Source organism: Haplochromis burtoni, unplaced genomic scaffold, assembly GCF_018398535.1.
Source record: "Haplochromis burtoni strain Fernald_Lab_line unplaced genomic scaffold, NCSU_Asbu1 Contig_10, whole genome shotgun sequence".
Classification (NCBI taxonomy): domain Eukaryota; kingdom Metazoa; phylum Chordata; class Actinopteri; order Cichliformes; family Cichlidae; genus Haplochromis; species Haplochromis burtoni.
The window spans coordinates 1559710-1581716 of record NW_024582371.1 but is presented as its reverse complement, the minus strand read 5'-3'; the positions used below and the strand labels follow the sequence as shown (position 1 = coordinate 1581716).

At 39.2% G+C, this 22007-nt stretch overlaps 2 protein-coding genes across 2 annotated transcripts in view; both read left to right on the top strand.

Moving 5' to 3' along the window:
* The first annotated feature begins 654 nt into the window (after nt 1-654).
* Nucleotides 655-12783, top strand: fam193b (family with sequence similarity 193 member B). The gene is made up of 10 exons (XM_005927930.3): nt 655-970; nt 2891-3169; nt 5147-5333; nt 7849-8067; nt 8474-8885; nt 8984-9167; nt 9283-9510; nt 10977-12039; nt 12128-12203; nt 12335-12783. The coding sequence occupies exons 1-10, from the start codon at nt 812-814 to the stop codon at nt 12429-12431; spliced, it is 2904 nt and encodes a 967-aa protein (XP_005927992.1). The 5' UTR covers nt 655-811; the 3' UTR covers nt 12432-12783.
* A 1230-nt stretch (nt 12784-14013) lies between these two features.
* The window catches only part of LOC102297904 (probable ATP-dependent RNA helicase DDX41), an 8558-nt gene continuing 564 nt past the window's right edge, over nt 14014-22007 (top strand). Inside the window, exons 1-16 of the mRNA XM_005927934.3 lie at nt 14014-14281; nt 15909-16004; nt 16224-16374; nt 16483-16557; nt 16681-16741; nt 16830-16966; nt 17062-17134; nt 17215-17368; nt 18797-18933; nt 19210-19372; nt 19858-19989; nt 20101-20172; nt 20262-20358; nt 21300-21449; nt 21547-21618; nt 21953-22007. The exon at nt 21953-22007 is cut by the window's right edge and continues 56 nt beyond it. Coding sequence (XP_005927996.1) covers nt 14255-14281; nt 15909-16004; nt 16224-16374; nt 16483-16557; nt 16681-16741; nt 16830-16966; nt 17062-17134; nt 17215-17368; nt 18797-18933; nt 19210-19372; nt 19858-19989; nt 20101-20172; nt 20262-20358; nt 21300-21449; nt 21547-21618; nt 21953-22007 — 1652 coding nt within the window. The 5' untranslated portion in view covers nt 14014-14254. The remainder of the gene's footprint in view (nt 14282-15908; nt 16005-16223; nt 16375-16482; nt 16558-16680; nt 16742-16829; nt 16967-17061; nt 17135-17214; nt 17369-18796; nt 18934-19209; nt 19373-19857; nt 19990-20100; nt 20173-20261; nt 20359-21299; nt 21450-21546; nt 21619-21952) is intronic.

Below are 22007 nucleotides of genomic sequence, written 5' to 3'. Positions count from 1 at the left end.
GTACAATCGTTGTTTGCAACCTAGAATGCGCCATATGTCTAATGTTATAATATAGCATTTATGTAAAATCCTATGCTATGCAAATGATAAACCAAGAAATAATGCTATAATTGTACTCTTTATATATAACAAACAATATCTGTGTTATACCTCCATCAAAATATTTCCGAAAGCACTGAAAGCACCTAACACTGATTGGTCCCTGTCCTTCCATAAAGTTTATTGAAAAAAAAAGTCTTTCACACGGCACTATTTTTCTAATTTTGTTTATCGACATTGTCAATAATAACATTTCACAACAAGATGATTGTTTGTGAGGTAGCTCCTGTTACCAAACCAACTCTTACACATTTATTTCAGTTCATATATTTCAGTTTCACTGTCTCCCTCAGCGTCTAAAAACAGCGCAAGTCTAAACATTTTATTTCGATAACAAAATGTTTAAGGATAGAAAACACTCAAACGTATTACAGTTTGCTCAATAAAGACAATAAATAATAAAAATTCAATAAACATTATATATACCAATGGAAAGTGGGAGGAGACGTTTGCCTAACTAAATATGGCGGCCCCTGGCTTCACCGCGAGAATATGCTTGCAGCCGCATACTCCATGCGGGAGTGAAGCCTCTTTGCCAGCAGTATGTTTAACCTTTGAACTCCTGAGTGTGCGAGTCCTCCGCCATATTGACTGTTGTCTTGACTGGAGGAGATAGAGAACATTTTGAGGTCCGAGAAGAAACGAAAGTGTGCTCTTAAAATCACCGAAACTGGTGCAAACTTGGTCAAAGCGTACTATAAACAAGGTCGTAATGGCAAGGAAGAAAAGCAAGCAGCAAGGGGTCGCCCAGAAGGAGCTTGTGCCTGGACAGCAGACCGCTCCGAAGAGCCCCGTCTCTCCCGGCGATGCAGCTGGCGGTGGCGGCGGAGATGCTGGGCTGGATAGGCTGCCCACTACCAAGGCGAACCAGGTAGCTAGCTGCGAGCCAAACGCTGCCTTTAAAATAGGCTAGCTAGCCTAGCTAGCACTACTCAGCTAATCCAAGCATCCTCCATTGTGCTTCTATTCTATCAGCTCAATCATGGAGAGGTGCAATTATATGCACCCGCTTCTTGGTGGGAAGCTATTTTAGTTGTAATTTAGCAGCGATGTATGCATACCTTTATGTCGTGTGAATTGTCATTAAATAAATATTAAGCTCAACTTACCGAGTAGAATAGTTCCCACCAGACGCATTTTTAGGCACTGTGATCACCATTGCAGCCAGTCCCTTATACCGGACAGGTGACATTGCACCTCGGGCAGGGTCGTCCCATTTCCATCGCTTACAAGACTTCATCCGCCCAGCTAACGTTAGCCAAGCTATCATCTTCAGCTAGCGTGCTGCAAACGTGCTTGCTGCCTGCACTTGATCCCCTCCACAGGACCTACTCAGCCAGCAGAGGCTAACCAGCTACTAGCTAATCAACCAGTTAATTAGCTTAAAAACTTGAAACATAACGGGTTATCAATTAGGGGAGCTGTCAGACTAGTTCGTATTAGTTTTTTGTCGTACCAGAATCAAGTATCAATCTGTAACAGGAGCTAATGTCAAAAAGTTTCAGTATAAGCAGTTAACTTGTGAGCTAATGATGCTTAGCTGAATCAGAAGTGTCTGTGATGTTGAGGGTAACCGCTTAAAATAAATAAATAAAATTTATCCATCTGCAGGCTGGAAAACTGTCTTATTAACAACCAGCTGATATTACACCTGGCCCGAGCTTTATAACCTGCAACCTGTCCGCTGCTGCTGGGACCTGTTAATTACATTTTTATAACGCAAACTTAAGCCCCTAAACGGATCGATCAGCTTTTTTCCATAGAGCTTTTTAGTACTGTACCAAAAATAATTGAACTAAGTCCTATCATAACAGTGAATGTTCATTTTTATGTAAACTGTTATGGAGAAGCTCTATTCATGATTTATTAAGGTACCACACTATATAGGATATAGCCAACTGTACCTTCAAACTGGCAACACAGCACTTCTACAGTCATATAAGCACATGTTTTGATGTCTCTTGAAAGTTGCTTAGCTCTGGCTTATATTTCTAATATGTTTGTAATCTGGTATTCTAGATGTTTGTCCCTTTTGCAAAAGACATATTATTCCAATTGATCTTTAGTTTTTTCTCACCTGCTTTTTCCTGTTAAGGAGAACTTTTCCCTCATCTAAATCAAAGTCTAGGGACTGTGGGTGGAAGAGTATTGAATGAAATATCCCCCTACTGTAACGGTGAGAGAATGGTTGTGAATGTTATACACAAGGGTTAAAGATAGGTAATCCACCCTCATTGAACATTTAAACATTTATCTAGAAAAATCACCAAAACACCAAAGTTTCTTGACATTGATCATTAAGGATGCAGTTTAATTTTGAGCTGACTGTGAATGTGTTTTGAATCGTTTCCCCCTAAACCATGAATTACAAGCATAATCAGTTTGCTTTTCAGGCTTTGATCTAGGGCACAAACCTTGATTGATTAAGCACGGAGCATTGCAGAGAGTGAATCTACTACATAATTTTACTATGTGTTAAAGTTAACATGATGGTTAAATTACATTTATTTTTTATTGTTATTTTTATTTGTTTTTGTGGTGTTACTTTTTGCTTTTTGTTTGTTTTGTTTTTTCTTATGATGGTTCTGTCACACAATGCTTGCAAAAGGTCCAGCGAGGAAATAATTTGATCTTTGTCATTGCTTTTTAGCACTTTGGTATGTATTGCGTGCACAGTATTATGAGCTTAATTAATATATGTTTTAGTCTGTGATATCTGTTGCAATTATATGCATCAATCAGTCAACACATCTTATATATGGAACGCTTTCTTCTCTCTTTTTCTGCCTAGCCTATGCACACCTGCTGTCTCCTGTGCCATCGTGAATTTAAGGACTGGGGAGCGAGTTCTGTGAACGGGCTTCCCGGGGGCCATGGAACGAAGCTGGCCAACGCCGTGCCTGCGCTCTCCCAAGCTTTATTGCGGGAGGCGCCAGGGCGTAAGCTCGCTGATGCTGTGCCCTCACTATCTCAGTCCCTGCTGGGAGAGGTGCCTCTGTGGATCTGTCAGAGCTGCTGCAGGAGTGTAGAAGAGGAGGAGAAGCGGAGCACACAGGAGCAGCCAACACCGGTAAATAAAACAGGACTGATCTGGGTCACATGTCTGAGTACTTTTCAAAGCCTCTGTTTACTAATGTTTAGTTAAACTATGTTTCTTTATCCTACTGAGGTTACCTCATTATTAGTCATCAACACTGTTTCTGCAAAATAAATCTCTCTAAATCTCACCTTTGCTGTTAGGGCTGTCAAAAGGTGCCAGAGGTCACTTATTTGTTCAAAAGAGCCACACAGGTTGGAACTATTTAAATATTACATCATGACCACAAGAGGGCAAACCAATACCACAAATAAACCTGTTACTAAAGATCTAAATACCTACAACTGACAAAATAAGCAAGTATAATTATTAGATTAAGTTTTACTGAATGAACCTTTGAGGTTCTGAGAGAGATCTGCTTTCAGTAACATGGAACAACAAGGATCTTTTCCCCAGAATGAGTTGTGAAGATAATAAAACCATTAGGAAACTATGGCGTGAAGCTTTTATCTCTGGATTATTTGTTAATCAGTCAGGACAGTTAAGGTTCCACAGTCTTGGTCTTCTACAGACCAAAATCCCAAGTATTCCCAAATGGGACACCAAGTGTTAAATCGATCTTTCTGACTTGAGTTTGGTTGTCACCTTTATGGCATCCTTACTGTTGATCTGTTCCAAAACAAAACAGACCTAACCTAACTTGCCTGCTGTTACTGTTAACAGTTTTGTACACATATAAAACAGTCTGAAACTCCAGGTAGAACTAAACAACCTTTAACAAGTAAAAAAAAAAAAAACAAAACAAGAAATTTTTATGGTTTGAGACCATTTAGCTGATATCCACCCACTTATATTCCCTCATTATGTAGGCTAAACCAGTCACTTTTATCCTTTCTAGCACCTGCAGCAGTGTAAAGCACGTATCTACACCACACAGCTGTTCCAGCTTTGCCAACCAATATGCAGTTTTGCAGGTGGATTATGCTCCGTTAACCCTGCAGCAGCAGTTGGTCTAACAACTTCTCTGCTGGAAACCCAGCTTTGCACTCTGCAGTTCAGGAGACAGATACTAAGGGTGCTCCGCCCCCCCCCAGTTTTCTTGTAAATGTTCATTCATATTTAAAAAATTTTGTTCATATCTGCTAGATATATAAATTGTGATTAGAATTTTACGTACACTCATCATGGGCATGAGGTGTAAATCTAAAATTGTCTGCTATAGATTTTCATTGAGTTATTTGGACTTTCCCATTATTCTGAGTTTTGTTGAACAAATCCTTCTTATTCTGACAAAGGTAAAGTTGTAGTCAACTGTGATTAGTGATTACTAACGAGAAATTAATAAGCCATGGCCTTGTCAAGCTAAAACACATTGTAGAAGCTTCAGCAGTTCAAATAAGTCATTAAAAACCCCCGAATTACCATGTAATTCATGTCTAGGATGAGTTTATATGAACCTCTAACCATAACTGTGATCAGAAAGGCACTTTGAGAGCACAAGGTCTACCAAGGTCAATGATTCTTCTGGTGTTTTTTTTCCTAATGTGACAGAAACAAGCTTGCAATGAAGGAAAGTAATTGTCTGCTTTGGTTTTTCTGTAATCTCTGCTGCATATGTAAGACAGAAGCAGCCAATAAGCTTTCTTTGTTAGTTATTTGTGTAAATAATTTACATGGAAAGCATTTTTTTTAACTTAATATATCACAATACTTCAGCTGGACTGCTGATGAGTGTCGTGGTCATGACGTTTTGCTGACATGTGGGTTAAATGTTAAAAGTTTCAAAATGAGAACAGCAGGCAGAGTTGCAAAAAAGTGACTTATGGTGACTTAAAGCATTCTTTAATATGTGGTTTTTTTTTTCTTAAGTATTAAAGCAAAACACGCAAGTAAAATGATTTTCATTGCTTATTTGCAAGTTAGTTGCAGCTGCTACCAAACTGCAAGACACTGTTTGCAGCCACATGATTTATACTGGGGTGTTTTCTTTTTGTTTGTTTATTTATTTAGGTACCGTTGTCACACTCTTCCTCCTGTAAGTCCCAGAGCTGTGGGAACGGTTACCCAGAGCAAAGTACTGTGGACTGGGACCCGAGTTCTTTCCTGTCGGCTCACAAACTGTCGGGTCTCTGGAACTCTGCCCACACCAACGGAGGGGAACACTGCAACCACAGCACTTCTTCACACTCACAACAAGGTCTGTCGTCACAGAGTAAAAGAAAAGCATGCAGCGACTGACAATAAACACTGAAAACATCACCATCCTGAATTTCAGGCTGTGTTGCAAGCTTCAGTTTTGGCAAATGGACAGAATTTTGGTTAGATTTAGTTCCTTGGCTGTTTTAGCAGTACTGTGTGTGAGGTTCATTTTAGGTCACTTTGTTCAGCTGTTAATCGAAATGATCAAAGAAGAACTTAAATGCACGATGTAAAAGATTACACTCATTAAAAGTCAGCATTATAGGACGTGCAGTAATGTTTTAATGTTAAAAAATGTAAAGACTGTGAAATTGTTTTTAAAATACAGTTGCCTGTGAAGGTCATCATTTATACAATGTTGAGAAGGAAATCATGGGTACTATTTAGTTTGTGTAACAACAAGAGAGAGGAAAGATGTATGGAATGAAAACAGGGTTATACAGCTCGATGGCTCAGCAGTAGGAAAGACTGATGGTGGGATTAACAACAGCTAAAGCAAAGTAAATGAATAGAAAGTTATAAATATGTTTGTAAAAAAAGCAGTTGGAAGACACACTTCATCGATACATGTGCAGGTATTCAGGCCACATGTCAGAGGAATGGCTCATTCTTAGGGATTTCATCTATTATGTGCAAAGTATATAGTTTTCTTTTTAAGGAATTACTTACATCTTTTGGTTGTAATATTATAGTAATGTTATATCAGCATCAGTCACAAATCCAAAGTGAAAGAGTTATGCTGGCAAAACTCGAGTTCAGTTTAATCATATTGATTAGTCAGAAAGAAGCATTTATTATTAGACCTCACAGTCCAAAACTCAAGTGTTAATCCTGGAACATGTCATCATCGCGCATCAGCGAAACATGACAGGTAGACCACGCTGCTTGGCTCCCATAACATTTTTTATTTTGCTTTTAATGGAAAGCAAACATCCATCATAGCTCATTTTTACTTCATTTCATTAGCACTTACACACTTGCAAGCACCTTGCCTGTTTTATTTCAAAGTAGAAATATGCATTGTATAGCATTTTAACTCAAGTGTATAAACAGAATGAAACACAAGTTATTAATCAGGCTTTATACAGTTTTTACATTTCTGTTCCTGAGAAGAATGCAAAATATTTAGTTAGGAAATATTGCGTTTATATTTTTACACAAAAAAATCCCCAAATCTGAATATAAGAAATCAAGAGAGGAAGGTGCATGGTGATTTTTGATTGGATAAATCTTACTTAATTGTAAGAAACTGTTTAATGATACTAATTTTCAAACACAGTACAAGTGTGTTAACTAAATTGTTTAAACAACAGGATAAATAAAAGAGTTTCATACTGTGAACTGGGTTTATGATGATTAGCAGGAACAAATATTTCATTCATTTCAGTTTATTTATTTATTTATTTTTAATTCCTTAGTAAGGGCAAGACTTCAGAATAACAGACAGAAACTCCACAATTCCCCATTGCGCAAGAGCTTGGTGAAGTGTAACGTCACAGTAATGCAACAGTGAACAGTGCTGAACAGCAAGTTTCTCATGTATAACCATGTATAAAAATCCAAGGAGGCGCGTGCATAGACTTGTGCACGTGACACAAGCCACAGACTTTAATGTTTATTCAGTTATATTGACATTAACAAACTTTGAGAGTCAGCCTCGCTTCCGAACTGGATTAATCCTCAATTTTAAAGTTCTAACGCTGCGAGTTATGCACAATTTACAGGAAGTCTCATTAACTGTTTTTAAAGTTCCCATTTCACATGATGAATGATGCATTCAGTGGGAATGGATCATTAGGCTGTGATTTATTACTTAGACCTGACAAACAACTAAGATGACTTTGTTTTTGTCTGATTTCTCACTTTTCTTTGCTCCCTTCAAAACCCTTTCCCTGCTGCGTAAATGTGATTGAATTTCTAGTTAAATATTTGGATGGTTCATGGCACCAAATGGCATTTAAAGAGGAGTAAGTGAAAGACTAGTTAAATGATCCATGCCCTTTGTGAAGGCGGCTGTTTCCTTCTAAAATAGACTGGTATGTTTTCCTTAAATTAATTAAGAAAGAATGAAGCTGTAGGAGAGGTGTTTAGCTGTGAAATACACTACCCGCATCCTAATTGGCATCCCAATTATATTTCGCTGTATATAGCAAAAAATGTTTAAGCAGGCATTATGTTACGCGGATTTGTAACTTCTCCTGGCAAGTGTGTGTGATTACCAGTAATAGGTGCAGTCAGTTTTGCACAGCAGAAATAAGCATGTTAAATAAATTATTAAAATTTAGTGCTGTCGTGATGTTATTTTAGCTAGCAGAAAGGGATTTATGCTTCGGGACTGAAAATGTTTTACATAGCTGTTTTCCTTTTTAATGTCAAAACATGTCTCCAAAGAAAAGAGAGTTATTTTTTTAAAACACAAACTGCTCATAGGCGGTAAATTCATATTTACCCATGGTGAAAGTTAAAAGCACTGTTCCCCTTTATTTGTAACGGTCTTTTTTAAATGTCTGCAGGTATAACAGGAGTTTCAACCTGTCATGAGAAAAGAGGACTTAATGAAGCACCAGGGAAATCGGCTAAAACGTCAGGGAACAAAGTATGTCCCTACAGTCACCCATCAGCCCAGAATTCCAGTGGATCCTCTGCTGGGAACGCACTCTCTACCTCAGCAGACCTTTGTAAGACCACTCCCAAGCACTTCAAGACCATGTGCCGTCGACCAACGCCACCAGGTAATTTTATTCTTCAACGAGTTCAGGAGCTTTTATTAAAGCCAGCAAAGAAGAAAACTCAAGTTTCAAATCAAAATGTGCAGCATTAAAGTTAAGAGTGTATAATAGGTGAATGATTTAGGTTTAACAAGATATTTTTATTTTAATTGTTTCTTTATTTTTGTCCTTTAATAGAAACACCTAATTATATATTACTGTAGAAAACACAGTAACTGTTCTTTCAGACTTTGCAAGCCTGTAGTTGTATTTTGCTCTGAGCTCATCTTTGAAGTGAACTTTAATAGGATACTTTAGCTTACAGTCAAAAGATTAGTGGACCTGAAAATTAACTGATGTACTTTAGAAAGAGATGATTCTGTATGTAGGACCTGTGACTCATTCATATTCATGGTTTGTTATTGTCCAGGTGAAGCCTTCCACCCCAGTGACCACCATCAACATACAGACTTATCGGTACCCCCCAACAGTCCCACCGGCCTGTCTTCCCAGCATTCCTCTCTCCTACCCGCAAAGCCGAACTCTGGGCAGCACGGCCACGTGACCTCCTCCTGTGGCACTGGCGTCGCAGCGCACGCGCCATTCTCCCCTCTGGTACCAAACCTCCACGGCCCCGCAGCCAAAATCAATTCTCTGAGCCCAGATAGCCCAACATCTGTCCATAAACCCAGCCCGTGCAAAAACTCCCACATTCCCGCTGTGAACGCACAACACAGCAAACTGGGCACGTCTGTCGTGGGTTGTAACCACTCCTGTAATGGGCACAATCCGGGAACAGTAGCCACCTCCAATGTAGGTCATGTAACACCTGGGGCATGCAGGTGAGTTTTAATAATCAGCCTTGTTTTTTTGTCACTTATTTAGCTGTGTTTATTCAGAGAACAATTATATCCCAAGGGTTTATCATTCTTTTTTGTAGGGATCAAGCATGTAAGGGGCACAAGGTGACTAATGGGACGTTATGCCACCCTTCGTCTGAGCTGGAGGAGGGTGAGGATGAAGACAGCAGCTCTGAGAGGAGCTCCTGCGCCTCTTCTTCCACAAATCAGAAAGACGGGAAGTACTGCGACTGCTGCTACTGCGAGTTCTTTGGACACAATGCGGTACGGTTTGATCGACCACTTTAAAAGTTTTACTAACAAAGAGGTATACTTTTTCATTCATCAAATGTGACTCTGTGAGAAGAGCTCAGTATTGTGAAATATTATTTGCTCACAGCCTCCAGCTGCACCGACCAGCCGAAACTACGCCGAGATCCGAGAGAAGCTTCGCTCACGACTGACACGGCGTAAAGAGGAGCAGCGCCAAGATTCAGAACTGACAGTGGCTGGTGCCATCGACAACCGGGACGTGGACGAGCTGCTAGACTTTATAAACAGTTCTGAGCCCAAACCTGTCAACAGTGCCAAGGCTGCCAAAAGGGCTCGACACAAACAAAAGAAAAAGGTGTGGTAATTTTATTGAATGTGTGTTGTTTTCTGTTTTTCAGTTATAGTTCAGTCATGTTTATTTACGTCTAAAGATGAGATTATTTGGCGAACTTTAATATTTAACATGGAATCTATTAGACCAATGTCAATAACATTTCCTCTTATTGAATAGGAAAGGTTAACTAGACACTAGCAGCTCAATAATAGACTTCAGATGAGATTTCAGTGCAAACAGCAGGAGAAATCTGCAAACACTTACTCTGGATTAGTTACATGCTAATCCTGTGTAATCTCATGGGTAGGTGGGCCTCATTAATTATATGTGGGAGGAAGAAGTGATGAAAAGCACATTGCAAAGAAGTAAGTGCAAATTGATGGAGAAGCAAATGATGGAAAATTTCCTCTTAGATGGCATCAAAGACAGTTTGATTTATTGAAAATATTTAAAATTTAGATGAGACACTGCAGCTAAAAATTTTGAAATGACCAGGATCTTTGCATATTCATAAAATGTGGTCTGATCCTTCTCTCAGTCAATAGACAAAATCAGTTTGATTAAACTAAATCCACACAATGTACTTGTTTTGTGGAGCAGGGAATGATGAGGTAGATTTTGGACTGTCCCTTGCTACCAAACTTCCATTATTTCTGGGACATATTAATTGAACATGCACCATCTCAGCAGGGTTCATTTGAGGACTCTGATTTTTTCCAAAAAACTGTCTTCTTTTTCAACCATTCGTTGGTTTATATAAATATGCGCAATGTTTCATTGTCTTGTTGTATTGCTTAACCTCTCCTAAATGTCAGAGAATGGTCTGCTTTTCCTCTGTTTGTTGCCCTTACTGTTGATTGAGTAACTCCAGCAAAACTCTAGATATAGTTTTTAGCCTTTTCTAGCATTGTACATTACTGTAATTCTTCCTTTTCCCTCCTAAGACCCGAACTCTTCCACAGCATGCATTTTTAATTTCTCTTTGATATTTGGGCTAATTGGGACCTGATGAATGTAAAAACAAAGAATTACCAGATTTTTTTTTTTAACCTGATTTTTGTTTCTAAGAAAAATGAGAGCCACATATGAGGATATTTGTTTAAAATTTCGATAGAACCGATCGATATAATGTCCTCGTAAGTGGATATCAGGCCCTTGTAGAGCAAAATTGAGTATTTGGGTCTACATAACCCAAAATATGATGTCCACATATGTGGACGCCAGGTCCTAGGAGGTTAAGGTCTTGTTAAAAGGTCACTGTGGTTGATAACCAGACTTTGTATGCCTTTATTTACCATTAGTGGCACTTGTATAACCCATGCTTACAATCTCCCCTCCTTAATTAGAACCGTTGAGTCTTATCTTTTCAAGAACTCATTAGCACAAAGGTCCATTGACTTTTTTTCAGACTGAACTGAGAATTACAGAGTCCTAGTGTCTATGTGGGTACCGTTTTCACTTTCTTACCTGTGCCATGTCTGTTGTAGGAAAAAGCTCAGCAGGGCAACACGGGCGCTGCAGGCAGTGACCCCCACTCCAATCCATCTGAGCCTGTCGACGAGCCCATCCCTGATGGTTCTGAAGCCAGTCGGTTGCTAGACTGGCCTCAGCTGGAACTTGAACGCGTTAATAGTTTTCTCACAAGTCGGCTAGAAGAGATTAAAAACACCATCAAAGACTCAATCCGGGCATCGTTTAGTATGTACGACCTCAACCTGGATGTCAATGACTTCCCAAAGAAAGCAGCCACGTTGGAGGGAAACCATTTACTGTCCCATCTGAATGGTTCCTCTGACTTGCAGCAGATAGACCTTGACCTCTCTCCTCTTTCGCTGGGAACCTTTAAAAGCCACCTGGACCTGGTTAACGGATGGGAGGACACAAACATTGTCTCATCTTCTAATAGCACCACCAGCACCACCACTGCATCAGGGGTTAGTGCAACTACAAAGGACATCCAGCGGTTGCACAGTACCCCTAGTCTCTCTAAGCTCATAAGAGTTCGCTCACCAGAAAGATGCACTTCCACTGGATCTGACAATTTACCACAGGTGCCAGCTCAAGCGACAGCTAAATCAAAAGAGGACGCCTCTGATCTTAAGAACACAACTGTTGGGAGCAATGGTGCAAAGTCAAAAAAGAATAAAAAGCAGAGACAGGAACAGTCTGCGTCAGAGCAAAATTCCAACAAACCAACCAAAGCCGGCTCTGGTAACGAGGCACAGAAAACCAATGAGTCTAAAGAAATGGCATCTAGTGGCTCAAAGTCTGGAAACAAACAGCCCCATCTTATCGCAGACCACCAGAAAAATGGGCCTAAGAAATCTGAAGAGAGCAGACCATCCAAATATGCAACAAATGGAGCAAACGGTGGCCCCTTGAGTGCACAAAGGGGGAAAAGCGACCCAGAGACACGAGGAGGCCGGTGTGAGCAGGATTCAGAGAGCAAAACACAACCCGCTATTCCAGCGAATGGACAACAACAGCAACAGTCCAAGGGGAAAAATAAGAAGAGCAAGAACAAGGGTGAAAAATCCAACAGTGCAATTGGTATGGAAAAGTAACTGTAATTGCATGCTTAATCACTACTGTTTTTTTAAATTATCTTGATGTTCAATTCTTTATGTTTATACTGTAGATGATGTATTTCTCCCTAAAGATGTGGATCCAACAGAAATGGATGAGATCGATCGGGAAGTGGAATATTTCAAACGGTAAGCTCATCACAATAAATGTCCAGATACGTGGAGTTTTTTGGGGGGAGGGGGGGGTTTATATATTTGAGCTCAGCTGTTATATTTACATGACCTTTTCCCCTCTCTTGTTTGTCTTTTGTTCCTTGTAGGTTTTGCCTGGATTCTGCAAAGCAAACTCGCCAGAAGGTCGCAGTGAATTGGTCCAACTTTAGCCTCAAAAAGGTTTCTTCCAATGCAGCTCAATAACTTGAACGAGTGCCAGAAAAAAAAACTTCCCACCACAAACTCTTTCGGTAGAGCCCTATTTGGCCCAAGGCCATCTCTCATTCCCAGTTTTCTTCTCTTCCATACTAAGCCAAGGGACCCTGGTTCAAAATCATACTCTCCATTCAGAAGACTGAAACGTGTGGCTAACAAAGCCAGGGATCATACTCAAAGCCAACTCTACCCTCTGCTACTATTTGCAATGTTCACTAAGTAAGAGATGCAAAAGTGGAAAAAAAAAAAGTCTGTTGAATCAACTGCATCCATGTGCTTAAGTATGTAGTATGTAATCAGCAACCGTACATTAAATAAATGTTTTTTATCACAAATCTGAGACATTTTAACGTCGTTAAACGTCTGAATTCCACTTGATTGAATTTGGTGCTCATCCATTACGTCCTACATTTCTATTTTCCAATCCACTCCACCAGTCGGAATAGACACTAGAGGCCATGTGTCTTATAAACACTCGTACCAGTCTTCTCTTCTTGGAGCAGAGGAGACAGTTACATTATATTACTTGCAGAGAAGCCGCAGTACCTCTGCTGGTTGCTCACAGTTTTGAATTGGAATAATGTTTAATGTTCATTTTAAAGAAAATCAATTACCGAAAAGTGACAATGCATGATTTTTCTGCCAACCTGTTTTATTATGAAATGAATGTTTGGCAGTTGGTACACCAGCAACACTAAAATGTTTTAAAATAAATTTCTGTTAAATGTATTATTTGGCCAACAGAATGCATCCAAAAAACAAATCCAGTTAAGTATCCCTGCAGATACATCTCCATGCATGACGTGCATGAAAGAAAAATCTAAACACTGTCCCAAAATTCAGTGTCTGTCGCTTCAGTGTCAGTCCTCCTGTGATGTTAGTCTTGAACAATTATCTCTTATAAGTGATATCCAGTATACATTCTGTATGTGTATATCTTTAAAAGGACACCCTTGAACACGGTTTCTCAAACACTTTTTTACCCTTCTGAATCCCAGCAGTAACAGTACACCAGTGTGAAATGTTCATTCTGCCACTGGAACAAAAAACCTTGTTTGTTGTACATACTGAATGAATAATTTTTGCCCACTTGAGCCCTAGTCATGGGCTCTGTCTGGGATGCATTTTCCAACCATATTACTCACTTTCCCTTTACTGTGACCTCGATGGCACCCTCCACCTCAGCTAACCCAGTGAGACCCCAATCTTGATCTATGTTACAATGGCAAATATCACAAAGGAGACCTTTGGTTTTGACACCGGCCTTGAGTTTCACATCAGTATCAATGTTTTAGCTGATGGCTTTCATTGAAATGAATGATGTTTTGTTTTTTTCCTGAATCTGTGCTGAGATTTTGTTTTAATATAATATCTCTGATGCTTTCCAGGTTATATTCAATTAGAGAAGATTATCTTAATGTTTCGAATGTAGATTTATACTATACCAGTAATAGCCAAGTGTATGTTGGCTTGTTTCTTCTTTTTTTTTTTAAGAAAAAAAAATCACTTTTGATACTGTGAAAAATCTTTCGTTCGGAAAGATTAAAAACAATACAGTTTTGACAAAAAGTGTGGTGTTTGCTTTTTACATTTCTCTTTTACTGCATTTACTTGAAGCGCTTCGTGATTGGGAAATTGTTCGCTAAGTTTTGACCCTTCCAGCCCTCCGTCCGGTATCAAGGCTTCCTCTCCTCTGCGTACTGTGTAAACATGCGGATTAGATACTTTTGTTAAATTGTATGCCTTCGTATTTTCCCGAAAAACTTCGAAGCAAAGGCATTTAAAGGGACGTTAGGTTATTCTTAAATAAAATGGAGACCGAAAACCGACCTCAAAAGGTAAGTTAAACAGCCATACTTTAAAGATGCTACGCTAACCAGGGTTAGCTAACGGTAACATTAGCTAGCTTTAACCTAATCTTCGAGTCGTTTTGCTATCTGTTGGAGTCGAGCTCACTTGGCAACCTTAATAGAAGCAAATTAAAGTGGTTGAATAACAGACGGTTCATATTAATTCTGTACAACCGTTTTTATTAAATCGCTACTATTAGCATTAGCCATGATGCAGTGCTAAAACATTTACTATAAGGACGTAAAGTTGACGTATGCGATATCAAGCGGTTATAGTAAGAGACAGCATAAATGTGGCCCTGTGGATGTAAAATTAGGATAAAACTTGAAAATATTTTAAAAATTAGATTTCATTCTTTAATAATTATGATTAGTAACGAGCTTTTGGGGCAAGAAAACAAGAAATGCATCATGCTATGATGTAGAGAAAGTCACTGACGTCCAACAGTCTGAAAAAGGTTACTAGAGCCAGCCGCAGTGAGAAGCATTATAGTGAAACGGAGAAAGCTTGGTGGAGAACCTTCCTAGGTGTGGCTGAACTGTAGGCCTCGCTTCAGTTAAGTTCAGTCTTCATGATTCAACAATAAGAAAGAGACTTCTACTGTAGATGCATGTAGAAATGGATGCTACAAAGCATGACTGCTCATCACTGCCTTTGTTACCTGTTGACGATCAGGTTCTGGCTGCTGAGCTGGGATCAGCTGACACTCCACTTTAACATAACTCTGAGTTGCCAGAAAGTTTATTCTGTTCATCTGAATCATCTTTCTGGGATTCCTGGATGACTTAGCATGCATCAAGACATCACTCTGGGTTCTTTTCTAGCTTCATGTTAGCATGCTAGCTGTGCACATGTTTGCAAGTGTTATGATAGCAGTATAATGCAGTTGATGCAAGATTACCATCTTGCTCCTGTCCTTTTGTGAAATAAAATAAAAATAATGTTCACATTTCCACTTCTGTAAAGTTGTAGACTTCTACACCTTTTTCCTTCTCCCTACGGGAAGTGAAATCGGTCTATTGTAGGGAAGAAAAAGATGTTAAATTGTTCCCACATCCTGACTTTTATCTCTGTGGCTTAACGAGAGTGTAATATGGATTAGTGACCACTTGCTTTGATTATAGTAATGCACTTTATGTTTTTATCAACCAGGTTTCACCGTCACGTTTACAAGTGGCTCAGAATGCTGCTGCTCATCTGCTTACAGGGACAAGCAAACACAAGCACATTAATGTGTTGTTGTTGTTGTTTAAAAAGTTGTTAGGTTAGTATAGTAGTGTTATACAATATGCTTACAATAATGCCTTGTACCCAACACCGCTGACATACTAGTCGCAAGCATATGATTTGAGTGTCTATTGATGTTCAGTAAATATAATTTTATGAAATAAGAGCGTGGTTGTTATTTGGATGCTATCAATAGTCTACCATCATCAGACTGCTTTTATATCATCAGGTTTGTGCTCCATAATGTTCTGTGTGGCAGAAGTTTTATTCAAAGGTCCTGGTTGTATCTGTGGAGAGCCAATATCTCTTAGAGAATAACAGAGACACACTAAGGCAGCTGTGTAGCTGATAACATGTAAATTAGCATATGTATATATATTTTCACAGAGATCCCATGACGAGGATGAAAGGACTGGCTCAGAAGGATCGGAGGATGACGACTACGTTCCATATGTTCCAGTCAAAATCAGAAAACAGCAAATGGTGAGTTACTGAACATTGTTCTGATTGAGTTTTATGCAGGTAGTAACTGCCAACTCTTGTTTTCATAGTGGGAAAACATTGACCTTATTGAGTAGATTGGAGAAATTGACTAGATCTGGTTGATCCACATTGACTGCAGTTTTTTTTCTAATAAATGAAACTTCTAAAAATGTGACATGTTTCAAAATTAAATACATTTATAACTTTTCTGACTTATAGCTACAAAAGATGTTGCGCTTGCGAGGGAAAGCGGTGGATGAAGAACAGAAGGACAGTGGGGAGGAACAGAGGGATGAAGATGAGGCTCTTGGTCCACGCTCCCATATTAGTCTCCTCGACCAGCATCAACACCTCAAGGAAAAGGCAGAAGGTATCTAGTTCAAAGTAGACCCATTCTGTGGTCTGATACTTCTGTGTTTAACTATTCAGTTTTTAAGTTTTTTGTGACCTTAACTTGTTTTTATTTTTATACCTACAGCTCGGAAGGAGTCAGCCAAAGAGAAGCAGCTGAAAGAGGAGGAGAAGATCCTGGAGAGTGTTGCAGAGGGCAGAGGTAAACTAATGGTTTCTGTTTAGCCTTCTTGAATTAGATGTTGGTAGGCATGAGAAAAGTGTGGTAAACTATCTGAATTTGCACAAGTTCTTTTGGCAACTTTCATCTCTCTTCTTCTGTCAGCTCTGATGTCTGTGAAGGAAATGGCCAAAGGTATCATATATGATGATCCTATAAAAACAAGGTAAGCTCCTTATCACAGAATTCCATGTAGTCAGTTTCTCTTTGTAGTTTCTTTTTTAATATTCTTTCGTCCCAAATATATTGTATAGCTGGAAAGCACCACGCTACATCCTGAATATGCCAGACACCAGACATGAGCGCGTCAGGAAGAAATTTCACATCCTGGTTGATGGCGACGGCATTCCAGCTCCTATCAAAAGCTTCAGAGAGATGAAGCTTCCACCAGGTGACAGCGGACTCTGCCCAGCACATCAAAAACACTGACTCATGGTTCACAGTGATCATCAACTGACAACAAATCTGTGTTTGTTTTTCCTGCAGCAATTCTGAAAGGTTTGAAAAAGAAGGGAATCATCCACCCAACACCAATTCAAATACAAGGAATCCCAACAGTGTATGTATAAATAGAATACAAAGGCTGTAATGTAAATTCTATTTTTTAAGTACATTTAAAGGAACCCTGTTTATCTGTAGTCTTTCAGGTAGAGACATGATTGGAATCGCCTTCACTGGATCAGGAAAGACTTTGGTCTTCACTCTGCCGATCATCATGTTCGCGCTGGAGCAAGAGAAAAGACTGCCTTTCTTTAAGAGAGAGGGACCGTATGGACTTATCATCTGTCCTTCAGTAAGAAAAACATAATCAGCACATTTATATCGGTCATTTCACATAAATTTAAATATCTGATAAATGCATTCCTTCGTTTCTTAAAATGTACCACTGATGCACATTCATGGTTTTTAGACCAAAACTATTACTTTTACTAAAATTACCTACTAATAATATATATTTTTAAAAATAGAGTTCAAGATGTTGATTAATGGACATTAAAAAAATGTTCATCTTCATTGTGCTGTTCTGGGCTTCAGGGTGAAATCTCAGAGAAAATGGCCTCATGTGGGGCCACTTTCATGTTTGTACTCTAGGAGTGCTATCTCCTCAAAATCAAATACTCAAAGTGTATATTTCAGCAGCAAAGTCTCTTTCCAGAGGCCTTGCTACTAAAAAGAAACCTTAGCTAAACTATAGCTGAGGATAGTGCTTACTGTCATAGGCAGGTGTAATTCAATACAAATAAAACAGTGCCTGCAAATAACTCCCAAAGATGACAGTTTGACATTCATAAAAATTATATTTTTGCACCAATGAGGTGATTCCGAAAGCGCTATTAGCGAAAAACCTGACATATCTCGGCATGATGTAAAATACATCCTTGAAAAATTTGAGAAACTGGACAAAGAAAAACATTGAACCACAAAATTAATTTTTCTGTGCAGGAATGTAAGAAAACACTACAATTGGCATCTCAATTTAAAAGAACAAAACAAGTAGTTTACTAATGTTTCTGCTTTTTTGTAAAACTTAAAATTTGGAAATTGATCATTAACAATAATTATATATTAGCTGTATAAATATCATTTTGATTAATGAACTTGTGCATACTGCCAAATTAATAAATGATACAGTGGAACCCCGACTTGCGAAATTAATTCGTTCCCGAGGGTCTTTCGTAAGTCGAAAATTTTCGTAAGTCGAAGCACCCATCGCGCCTTTTGAGTGAACGATAGGCTATAGGCTAATTGCTAACTGCAACAACAATACATCGTTCAAGTGGAACAGCGAAGCGCAAGTACGAAAGCCAAGGGGGTTGTCACATGATTCGGAAGGCATTGTGGGTATTCTGGGCTCAGCCAATTGGAGCCAACAGATTTTGTTACACAGGCATTTTGCCGTAACACGGGCAGAAATATTGCCGTTAAGTGCCTTTGTAACTTGAATTTTTCGTTAAATGGGGTATTCGTAAGTCGGGGTTCCACTGTAACGTAAAATGTAACATAAAAAAATAATGTAGGTAATTACCAATACTGTTAATTGTGGGCAGTTGTAGCATACTATGATCTAAATAGAGGAAACAAAGCCTTTTCAAATATTCATGCACTGTGAATTTTTCGTGCCCTTTGTAAAAGATGACATTAGCTTTGAGAACCTCTGTTTTTCTCATCCCTCTGACTCCTGAATCCTGTGTGTGTTTTATAACCCGGTGTGTTATTGCAGCGAGAGCTGGCGAGGCAGACACATGGCATCATAGAGTATTACTGCAAGCTGCTGGAGGAGGAGGGAGCTCCTCAGCTGCGCACAGCCCTCTGCATCGGAGGAATGTCTGTCAAGGAGCAGATGGAGGTAGTAAAACAGTAAGTACAGCTGAAGGTGTTGTGAAAAAAATCTGGATTTCAACCAGAATTCCCATTTCAGTGTCAAGCAAAAAATTGCACGATTCAGCCCTAACGTTCAGCGAGGAACAAAAAAAGTGACGTGTTCCTGAATCAGTGCTTTAACATACAGCATGCATAAAGCTCAAAAGCATTACTACCTAAACACTGATAGTACTACACTACTACACTTTAAAAAGCCAAAATGTCATGTGATGTTGTGGACTAATTTTCTCTCCAACTCTGTCTTGGTTAAAGCGGCGTCCATATGATGGTTGCTACACCTGGAAGATTGATGGACCTGCTGCAGAAGAAGATGGTGGGTCTGGACATCTGTCGCTACTTGGCTTTGGATGAAGCTGACAGGATGATAGATATGGGTTTTGAAGAAGACATCCGAACCATCTTCTCTTACTTCAAGGTGAGGCAGTCCTTCATGGCTCTAGCTTTTAAATGTTACAGCACTATTGCAGTAGTTTTTCCTCATCCATTTTTCTGTGTTGTGCTTGCTCTATCCTTCACCAGATAAGTAGCTTTACAAAGCCAGCCTACCAAGGCCAGACAGCATAATGTTTATTACACTAGAGAACTGAGATTCCTCTGCTTCTCTCAAACATAACAATAAATTCCTTTTTTCTTGTTTCACAAATCCACACCTTGGCAGAGTACAATAGGCTTTTTGTTGTTACTGCACTCAATAAAGTTCTCTATTCAGTCTGACTTTAACTGCTTTTGAGACATCAGTTTCCAGGTAGTCATAGTACTTTCAGAGGTAATACATTTCTTCATAATATAAGCTCTACTAGCAGTTGCAAAGAAATATTTCTTCCAGTTGATGCTGGATTTTTTATTTTCATGCCAAATCTTTCATGAAAACATTTGCTTTCTGTTTGTTTCCTAATCTAGGGTCAAAGACAAACCCTGCTTTTCAGTGCCACTATGCCCAAAAAAATCCAGAACTTTGCCAAGAGTGCACTGGTCAAACCCATTACTATTAACGTGGGCAGAGCAGGAGCTGCCAGCTTGGATGTCATCCAGGTGACTTTATCTTTCACTAAAATAGTCGTTTGTCTCAGTCACAGATATGGTTTGCCTTCCAAATACATATGTAAAAATATTAATGAAATAAATATTTTTATGTGTGTGCAGGAAGTGGAGTACGTCAAAGAAGAGGCTAAGATGGTGTACCTCTTAGAGTGTCTCCAGAAAACGTCTCCTCCAGTTCGTACTTTCACGTGTTTGACACTTTTATAAAGAGTTCTTATAAAGAATTAAAGCAACACGTCACAAGTCCTTTTTCATTCTGACAGGTGCTGATATTTGCTGAGAAAAAGGCGGATGTAGATGCCATCCATGAGTATCTGCTGCTTAAAGGAGTAGAGGCAGTGGCCATACATGGTGGAAAAGGTATGCAGAGTCTAAATATTTAATTGAAATCATTGTCAGAGTGTCAGTTCATTATGTGCACCTTGCTAGTACCATGAAACCTTGGAACCTTTTTCCTTCAGAGCTGCCTTAATTCTTTATGGCAACTTCAACAAGCTACTGGAAACATCCCTCAAAGACTCTGGTCCATATTGACGTGATTGCAATAGCGTCACACAATTACTGCTGATATGTCTGCTGCACATCCATGATGTGACTCCCCTGTACTACCACACCTCAAAGGTGCTCTGTTGGATTGCGATCTGGTGACTGTGGGGGCCATTTGAGTTCAGTGAACTCACTGTTATGTTCAAGAAACCAGCTTGAGATAATCTGAGCTTTGCAACCTGGAGGTTTATCCTGCTTGAAGCAGCAAGTAGAAGGTGGATATATTGTGGTCTTAAAGGGAAAGACTTGGTCAGCAGGAATATTTAGGTAGGCTGTGGTGTTTAAATAGTGTTCAGTTGGCACTAAGGGGCCCAAATTGTGTCTCTATGTGCAACCACCATTAGCCTGAATTGTTGATATAAGGCAGGATGGCAGCATTCTCTGTAAACCCTAAAGATGGTTGTGTGAGAAAATCCCAGTAAGTCAGCACTTTCGGTACCAGTAAGTATCTCATGCGGAAAGTCATTTACATAATGCTCAGTTTGAAATTCAGCAAGTAATTTTGGCCATGTCTGCATGCCTGACTGCATTGAAATTCTGCCAGGTGTACCTAATCAAGGGGCTGGTAAATGTATTTAGTATGTGCAAAGCCTTATCTTTGTTGTTTTGTAGTTGCTCATCATCACCACTAGATGCCATCTTTCTTGCAAATGTCACCTTCATGGTTTCTGCTTCATGGGTTCCGGTGATGCAGAATTGTTTCTGCTTCTTAGAAAATGTTGTTTTTATTGAGATAAATTTCTGTATTTTTCCAGATCAAGAGGAAAGAACAAAAGCCATTGAAGCATTCAAAGAAGGAAAAAAAGATGTGTTAGTGGCCACTGATGTTGCCTCCAAGGGTCTGGATTTCCCAGCTATTCAGCATGTAGTGAACTATGACATGCCAGAAGAGATAGAAAACTATGGTAAGAGAATAATATGCATATGGCTTTACTTTCATCACGTATTTGTTAGTTCTTCTAAAATTTCTCAAGCTGATTTGACAAAATTTTCCCGTTTCAGTCCATAGAATAGGAAGAACTGGACGATCGGGCAAAACTGGAATTGCCACAACTTTCATCAATAAAGGCTGCGGTAAGGACACAACCTAAAGATAAAATTAGATTGATTACTAAGGAGGGAGAGTAACCTCTCTGAGAATGCTAGCCAGTGTAAGCCATGCTCTATTTATGTCGCTGACCAAAGTAAAAAAGTAACGTCGTTAAGGTTTGTCCAGTAATTACAGATACTGGATGTCTTTGAAACACCACTGTATGGTTTTAAACATGGTAATTTACTCATACAGGCATGGCATAGCTGAAGTGGTGCTGGCTTTTTAATGTGAAATAACTTATTGTAATAAATTTAGTTAGGTGGATCAGTGTTTAAGTACAGTTAAAATTTAACCAGTCTATGTGTTTGTTTATAGATGAATCCGTTCTGATGGATCTGAAAGCTCTGCTTGTTGAAGCCAAGCAGAAAGT